The sequence below is a fragment of the Crassostrea angulata genome, chromosome 5, assembly GCF_025612915.1.
Source record: "Crassostrea angulata isolate pt1a10 chromosome 5, ASM2561291v2, whole genome shotgun sequence".
In the NCBI taxonomy this organism is placed as follows: domain Eukaryota; kingdom Metazoa; phylum Mollusca; class Bivalvia; order Ostreida; family Ostreidae; genus Magallana; species Magallana angulata.
The window spans coordinates 657,531-667,022 of NC_069115.1; the positions used below are offsets into that span (position 1 = coordinate 657,531).

Here is a 9,492-nt window from a genome sequence, read left to right on the forward strand (position 1 = left end):
TGACTATTTTCAAGGTGTTTAAAAATACTTTTCTTTTGAAAAAACAATGGTACAGCATTCAATATACCGAATATATCTATTATTTTCAAGATCTACGTCTTGTCAGTGGTGATGATTTGTGCTTACGTCTAAACACTGTTTCACGTTCGGATTGTCAGACTTACTGCATAGGAGAGTTGATTAAAATCAACTCCCAAAAAGCAGTAGAAAAGATTTTTGTTTTAAATAACGCTGCATGTTTACAAACGGTGTGTTGTTGAGTATTCTCTTGATTACATTTAAACTGGTACACTTATCGATAGATAAAGTGACATTATTGCGCGAAGTTCTGATTTACCTTTCACTGGAAAAAGTTTATTTCTAGATGCTTTGAATGAATTCATCAATGTGTTCATGGTGAGGGTGTTTAAGTTCTGGAATTGGGTTTGATATAAAGTTCAATGTCATGAGTAAAATTTGTTCTAATCACAAAAGGAATTTAAGAAATGAATTATTGTTGACATAACATGCAACAGATTTACTTTAAAATGGAATAAGGCTTAAACCAAAAAAAAAAAAGACTTTTGCAAACAGAGGGAATTCGGACTAAATTTTACATTTTTGTCTTCTGATAAAACATTTTTGGCGGTACTTTAATATTAAATGTTATGATTTTATATTTAAGTCAATATAATTTTGCATATTTCCTGTTGGTTTTATTTCATTTATTCATTAACATAATCGTATGAAACGAACTGCAAAATTATTGGATAATGCTTTTAAAACAATAAAAGGCATCATATCTCAAAATTTGTATCATTCAACTCATATTAGTTTTATGCCAACTGAATAAGGTCATTTAAGGTACTTAAATGCTATATATGTTTTTGTGTTATTATCATTTTTTTTTTTTTTTGGTAAAATTGGATCAAAAATGGCGAGAGATTTGAAAACGGAAAGAGGAAATTCGGACTAGAATATTTGAAAAAAAAATGTTGCTGAAATTGTTAAACTTTGTATCTATTTAGTACCACTACCATTTATAAACTGTATTTTATTTTTTAAAGCGTTTAATTATTTGTGTAATTTTTCACAATTAAGAAAATCTCATTTTTCTGATTTTCCTATATTATTAAATGGCAATTATCTCAAAAAGTAGGTTATTGACCTATTTTTTTTTAAAGAAATAACACTACAATCAATGGTTTATAGCATACAATTGATGGATTTTTATTATCATCAGTTGAATTTTTCATTGTGAGTAAACGTCATCCATAAGCTATGTACAAGTGATGTTAAATTGTTAATCATATAAACTTACAGTACATTAGGTGACGATTCCAAAAACGCATAGTTTAAGGATTACATTTACTAAGATGATAAACAAATTCCACTAATGGGAACTAAACACTGCTTATTGTACATTGTATCCCGATTATTGTGGTGCAATTTTTTTACGTTCAGGTAACTTAATCAATGACCTACTTTTTACGCTAGTTACCTCTAAATGTTTATTGAAACATTTGTCAAAATTATCTAGCCTTTCCAAGGTTTTCTTTATTTTGAATTTATTAGATAAAACAATTTGTTTGTTGGAAAATGATAAGAGGCGAATAGCTTTACTAATTTCATACTTCAATAAAGTAATTAAAGCTCATATTTTTAATTAAATTTAGTCGGATTTTCCTCTATCAATTTTTAAAATTCTAACCAATTTGATCGGGTATTACTAAAACAAACTGAGTAATACGACCCCAAACCATTGACTGCCTGAAACTAAAACTTTGTTGTCTGTATTCTGTTGACATCAACATTATATAAGGTCACTGATTAAATTATTGAGATATTCTAACTGGAATTCATTTTATTTATTTTTTAGATTTTTCCCATCCCTTGCTAGCTAGTAATATAAAATTATACACGAGATAATACAACCATAAACTGTGTAAAATGATATGAAAAAAAACGTAGAAACGTAATTTTTGCAACTACATTGCTACATAAAGTATTTTAGAGAAAAAAGAAAATGAAAAATTGATTGTTCGAATTTCTTCCGTTTCAATATTAACTTATCTCTGTCATGGCATATCTTCCTAAAAAAATAATAGCAAGAATATTTATACTGATATATCTTTATAACATTTCTATTTTGTGGATGTTCTTTAAATTGACTGCAGGTATTTAACTTAGTAAAAATATTTTTTGCAATATCAGACCCTGAGTAAACGTAATCCTTAAATCGGCTTTGCTTTTTCATCAGGCAACTCATACCCTGATGCTGAGGCCCTGATGAATGCAGTACTGAACTATGAGCAGAATCCTGGAGAGTTAAATGCATCATCACCACATCACCAGGGGCGTCCACAAAATCCCCAAACGGAAGAACGCCGAAACGCAAGAAGACGCTCGAGGCCAAGTAAAATGAAACACATGAAAACAGTTTTAACTTCATTGAAGTGAAAAAATCAAATAAACTAACAATTTATCTTTACAAACCATTTCCCTAATTATAGTGGTTACCTTACGTATCATTAAGCAATATAATTAATGATATTTAATCGGTTTACATTAAATCCTTCTGTATTTAAAGAAGATTTTATGGTTAAAGAAAAACAATATTAAAAGATGTAAATAATTAAAATAAATTTAGTATTATACTAGGAAAGATTAATGTCAACAGAAAAATAAACAACAAATATTTATTTAAAAAAAAATTCAATCATTATTTTAACGTCCATTTTCACTTTTACATGCATGGCATATATTACATTAGGTCACCAAGACGCAACTCGTCAAGCTCAGGCTTATATGCAGTCACCTATGGTCCAAAGTGTCTTAAATGCAGGTGTTGATCCGGATCGCGTGAGAAATGTCATAGAGAAAAGGCTAAGAGACACAGGTAATGGGGTTACTCATACGGTATCTTACAAATATAATTCTGTTAAAAATACAGTGTTAAATGAGGTTAATTATAAACTGAATGCTTCTGACAGTGTACAACTTTTTGTATTATGCAATCGTTTGTACATACATGAGACTGAACTATTTTTTAAGTAGCATTACCAGTCGCCCTCAGTTATTTTAAAACTGTAATTTCTTGACAGTAATTTATCATAGCATCAGTATTGTATCCTATGCATGAGGCTAAAATATATTACTGAACATTTTTCTTCAATATGGCTTCTATAGAAATACACAAAAGAAGTTTGATATTTGTGGATGTTTTGGTCATATAATTTTATGGCAATATAAACTGTAATGTTCCAATTAAAACAAGACCAAATATTGAGACAAATATAATCAATGAACCAAGCTTGGAACCTAATCTTTATTAGTTTTACCACATGATAACTTCCATGTATCGTACACATATTATGTGTAGGAAATGAATTAATCCATAGGAAGAGATTAAACAACATATTGGGAAACAACAAACAATTGTCGCATTTCAGACAAATACCATTAATTTCAATTGTAAATATTGATAACATTCATGACCACCCACTTAAAAATGTTGATGGTTTATATAAACATTTCGATCGTAATATCTTTAATTATATAAGTAATAATATATACAAGAAAATATCAAAAGATTTAAGGTATAAGTTTAAAGATTCTGTCGTACTGATTAATGTTAAGAAATTAACATATCAAAACACATCTTTGCGAACAAAAAATAGTAAAAACGTGATACCGGATATAGTCTTTTTGATTTAAAAACGATGTCATTCAGATAAAAAACTTAAAAAATAAACTGGGTCTTGTTTTCCAAAAGGTCATTAACACAGTAATTAATATAACAACATGTTAACTCCTAACTGATTGGTGAATGCAGGGCATTACTTTTATTGATCAAAAGTAGTCTCAGGCATAGGTTAGCTAACAGTACAATAACTGGTAATCACTTGGTTAACCATGATTTATTTCCACTTCCTTTTAAATTTAACCAAACAAAAAATAATCTTATTGCTTTTAGCTTCTACTTTACCATAAAAAAAGCCAGAATATTATATATTACAAATCTGTATCATTAAAATAAACAAACCATAGACAGGAAAAACGTGTGATTAGTTTGTAGGGAGATAGAAACTTGGAGTTTTTAAAGTTTTTCTTCTGAATGTTTGGAACTCTTCTGTATGTGTAGGCGTTTTTGTTCAAATTTCATAGCAAAGCATAACATACAATAACATTCAATTTTATCAGTCCGTTCATTTTAATTTCTCATAGCATAGCATACAAATTCAAAACATTCCATTAAAATAACATAGCATATCATTTAATTTGCATACCATGGCATAGCATCAAATTGTAAACGATATCCATAAAATTGTTTAAATGATAGAGGTAATAAAGGACCTTGGGGAGGCTGGATGGTCATCATATAACCCCACAGATTTACCTTAAAGTTTTATTAATGATTTGTTTAGCTATAAAATATCATTTATTATAGAAAAAAATCATAACTTTTAGCTTTGAGTATATTCTACACATTTATACCAAGCTTATTTATGAAAAAGATAAATACAGTCTTAAAATGATCAATAAAATAGTAATTCAGCACTCTTAATTATCATTGCTATTATATGTAAAATATGTATGTAATAAATGTAACTATTAAGTTAGCAAATTAAAATGAAAATCTTTAACATTGACTATAATACAGAGTTTTTAACACGGTATTAGAGTTGACCACATTTCGTATTATCGGGAACTGAACGTTTTCTTTTCTTTTCTTTTCTCTTTTTTCGCTTTGATATGTTTAATTAAATGTACAAAATGCAATACTTCTTTAATTGTGTGATTTAGGATAGACAATAGTAATATTTGTCGTTATATTTTTGTGAGGCAACGCATATCCAAATGCTGAGGACCTGATGAATGCAGTACTGAATTATAGGCAGAATCGAGGGGGGTTAAATGCACCATCTCCACAGGATCAAATTCAGGAGTATCCTGAAATTTGCCAAGAACGTAGTAACACAAGAAGACGCTCGAGGCCTTCAACCTCAAGTAAGATGAAATTCTTCAAAATAATCTTAACTCCAATAAATTTTTTAAAAAGTCAAATAATATCTTTAGTTTACAATTGATGTCTACTATGTCCTATATTATAATTGTTATCTATCATTGGAAAATGTAGGTTATTTTAAACATGAATGTATAAATGTTAAAAATGGTAAACATTTAGATTACTGTTTGTTTTTTGTTTTTATTTTTTTTTAATCTTCCAGTTAAAGTTCCAGAAAAAATTTAGAAATTGAAAAAGGGAATATATCAGATAAGAATTACCCCCCTCAAAAAACCCCCCATTATTTTGATATTTAGCTAATTGCATTAATAGTGGAAATTATATGTCATATAAACTATTAGGTCATCAGGAGGAAACTCGTAACGTTCACGCCCAAATGCAGTCACCTATGGTCCAAACAATCTTAAATACAGGCGTTGATCGGGACCGTGTGAGAAATGTAATAGAGAGAAGGATAAGAGACACAGGTAAGTGGGCTTCTGTCATCAATTTTCAATCTATTAATATTTATCTAATAAACGATGCTGATATAAATTAGGACCGTGCGGCGGCTTTGAATATTTTACTAAGACTTGTCAACAGAGTATCAATAGAACCATAGAAAGTTTAACATGTTGTTAATCATACCTTTTATGGATATATTTACTGCATTATGCAAAAACAAAAAAAGAAAGGAAAACATACTCTGCTTTAATAAATCAATCCAAGAACCCAACCGCTGTTTGATTTTAACATAAGGTAACTTATAAAGCATATAACAAAGTGTAAGCCATGAACAATATGACTTGGAAGAGATTTAGAAGTAAAAGATGGGAAACAACGAACATTCGTCACATTTCAAATAAACACGATGGGTTCCATTAAAAAAATGGAAACATTTAAGATATCGCTCTAAAAATCCGGACGGTTGATATAAGATACTTAAAAGCTAAATATATATCATACCTACGTAATGATGCAACTTAACAAATTTTGTTTTAATATATGACTAACGTAATTAGATATATCTTTGAAAATATATTCAAAATACAAAACATACTTGATAATGAATTTGACAAGCGGCGCAACTGCAAAGAAAACATGTAAAAACAGAATAGTATAATAAAAATTGAGGGACTATTTTAATTCGAAAATTGTTTTTTTTACTCATTTTCGTAAAATTGTGAACACATTTGACAGAGTTATAACTATTGTTTATAGAGTGTTTAAAAAAAAACAAACTTAAAATTGTAGTAAGACGGCGACGTCGGCAGTTTAAGCGGCGCATCGTAAACTAATAAATGTTTGTAAAGATCTTAATGTAAATTTAAAGCCAGATTTATAGAACATAGAATAAGTATTCTTGCATGGAAGAGTATTTTATAAATAAATAGTCAAGCAACATTTAAAAATAATCAGAAAATTTGACGATATTAAATAAGAAAAAAAATTACCGATAGAAATAATACATGTACATGTAGATCCTGCATAAATAAAAATCCAGTTTCTCCTCCAATATTCTTACGTTTATAACCAAGTCCTTTTTCTAACAAAATGATTTTATAGTCATTTCACATGATGAGCATCGCAGAAATTTAACCTCCATTGTGGTCCCACCGTTCCCTTTGGGGTGATGTTTTCATAACTTTGAATCTACACAACCTGAAGATGCTTCAATATAAGTTTCAGTTTTTCTGCTGGATTAGTTTCTGAGGAGAAGATTTTTAAAAAGTTGCTCCTTTTATTCTTATGTAAAAGTTTTAACCCCTAGTGTTGCCCCCCGTACCCCCGTGGGGTCATGATTTTCACAGCGTTGAATCTACACTAGCTGAGGATGCTTCTACATAAGCTTTCCCGGTTTATTAGTTTTTGAGAAAAAAAACAAAGATTGACTCTTTATATTACTATATAGAAATTCAATCTTCAATTGTTGCACTACCCTACCCCCAAGAGTCATGATTTTCAAACCTTGAATTAACACTAGTTGAGGATGCTTCAACATAAGATTCCTTGTTAATAAATATGGTTCTCAAAATTGTCCATAGGAAAGCAAATACTTATAATTGAATTCGCGTTCTATGAAACTGGTCAGCCTTTAGACAGGCTGTAAAAAAAACGAATCAGGCATAATAACTGCATACGTACGCAAGTCAGAAAGGTCGAACATTGAATCTCATTCATGCGATTTAAGACCTCCAGTCTTAGCAAGTACCTGTTTGGATGCAGTTTTTGGTTCAGATATGTCTTTAACAGAAAAATGAGACTGCAGAAACCAAGATCACTTAGCGAACCACTGTTATCTTATCTCTCAAATCTTTTAATACTAATTAATTAAAAAAATAGAAATAAAGGTAAATTATTTGTAAACTGTTGGGTAACGCGAACTTTGCATTTATCCAATTTGGCACTGGAACTATGTTTTCGAATACGCATGCATATTAAAATGCTAAATGACAAAACGCACTCTGAAATTTCCTCATTCAACAATGCAACATACGAAAATACATTTCAAAGTGACAAACCAGATTCTCCGCGGATTTCTCTGATTTTTTTTTGATTTTTTGCCTAAGGCATCTAATTTTTTTAAAGATAAATAATAATAATGACACTGATTTCTGTCCTCATATGAGCAAAAATTACATACATTAGAGTTCAGCAATTTAAAACTGCTGAATTTTATGATGTTGAAAACAAAATGACTCTAATTGATTCATTATTCAAAGGTACGTTAGTGGTCTTTAGAAACATAGACCAGATTGATCATTCGCTTGGAATATATAATCTATATTTATTGTTATATTTTCTTCAGGTAACGCATTCCCTAATGCCGATGCCCTGATGAATGCAGTACTGAATTTTGGGCAGACTCGTGAAGTCTTAAACACACAATATTCCAATGACCAGAACCCTCATGTTATCCCCCAAAACGCCTCAAGGTCACAGCCACCTAATACTGGGGGTAGAACCTCAAGTTCTCAAAACCCAGGTAGGATGAAATGTCCTTAAGTATTTTAAACTATATGGGTTCAATAAAAATTAAATAATTGTACAAGTTAACAAATAATTTTCCCAAAACTTTATTCCTGTATACTATAGTGATTTTACTGTTCTGTAAATGGGGGGTTTATAAAATTATCTGAAATGCTCTAAAATATTTAGTACATTTTGATCACGGTTTGTCAATTTTGAGATATACGTGGGATTTTTCTTTCAGACCTTGAACAGGTGGTTAGTGAACTAAGACAGAAGACAAAGTGTAAGGTCTGTCTTGATTCCGAATTGGAGGTGATGTTTCAACCGTGTAATCACCTATGTTGCTGCCGATCGTGTGGCGAAAGAGTCGAAACGTGCCCGGTGTGTAGATCACCAATTGAGAGTAGGGTTCGCACTCTTATACCATAAGAAACATGCAACCATGGTATACAGAATCGGTATGTTAACAAAAAAAAAGCAAAAACAAAAAACAAAAAAAAAACACTTACATGTTATTTTTGTGTAGTTTAATGTTTAAAAACAGTGTTAATTATATCAGAGTCAAAAACGGAAAATTTCTTACAGAAACTATTCTCGATCAGTTTTTTCAATTTTTAACAAAAATATATTTTAATTCTAATGTATTTTAAGTTAGTTTTTTAATCACTTGAAATAATTTCACAATGCATTCTAGGTATTGATATCTCCATTGATGCTGAAGATGTAAATTTGAATTGCAGCAATAAATAAATAAAGAACAGGCAATTAACATGGTAATGACTGTTTACCTTATGACTTCTTCATGTAAGTTGACGAATATATGTTGCCTAACTACTTTAACCTTTTTAATTGTATACTACATCCTTGTTTTTACCCTGAATGTTGGTCATTTTTATTATCATGCTTATTTTGAAAAAGGGAGATAGATATGATTTGAATAACTATAGATAATCAATTTGTTTGTAACATATGTTGCAGTCTATTTGTAATCTGCTTTGGTCGATCACAGTTGTGTCCATATAAGGCTTCCAACAAATTTTACTATGTGCGCACGTATTGTGCCTTGCACTACTTTATTTACTATGCAATGACAACCTCATATAAATCTTTAATTACACGAAGATTACTAAAACGCTACTCTAAAGCGTTTGGCATGAAAGTAAAACATTTATACAGTATTATACATAATGATTTAAATCACGTTTTTCTTACATATGCGTAAGAATGTAAATTGGACGTATACTTCTCCTACTTAAAGTAAAGCATTTTTCCTAGCTTGCTATTTCGGAAATGAACAAAACGGTGCTATATATCTTATATATTATGTTTTTGTATGTACTGTAATGCATTTGCATTTCATTAACAGGGGTGACCAATAATATTACATGCCGATCGTTCCTTTAAAAGGAATACTTGTTATTTCTGTTTTAAACTACTTATGACATGGTTAAATGAAAATAATGTCATTTCTGCTGCACAATTGTGTTCTAAATCTAATTGTAAAACATGTGATGCAGATTATGTCCCACCTT

The 9,492-nt window shown here is 30.0% G+C and overlaps 1 protein-coding gene across 1 annotated transcript in view; it reads left to right on the plus strand.

Moving 5' to 3' along the window:
- LOC128183600 (uncharacterized) overlaps nt 1-8,694 on the plus strand; it is a 28,281-nt gene extending 19,587 nt beyond the window's left edge. The window contains exons 12-18 of the mRNA XM_052852701.1: nt 2,240-2,395; nt 2,753-2,878; nt 4,825-4,989; nt 5,350-5,475; nt 7,797-7,973; nt 8,202-8,418; nt 8,655-8,694. Coding sequence (XP_052708661.1) covers nt 2,240-2,395; nt 2,753-2,878; nt 4,825-4,989; nt 5,350-5,475; nt 7,797-7,973; nt 8,202-8,389 — 938 coding nt within the window. The 3' untranslated portion in view covers nt 8,390-8,418; nt 8,655-8,694. The remainder of the gene's footprint in view (nt 1-2,239; nt 2,396-2,752; nt 2,879-4,824; nt 4,990-5,349; nt 5,476-7,796; nt 7,974-8,201; nt 8,419-8,654) is intronic.
- The last annotated feature ends 798 nt before the right edge of the window (nt 8,695-9,492 follow it).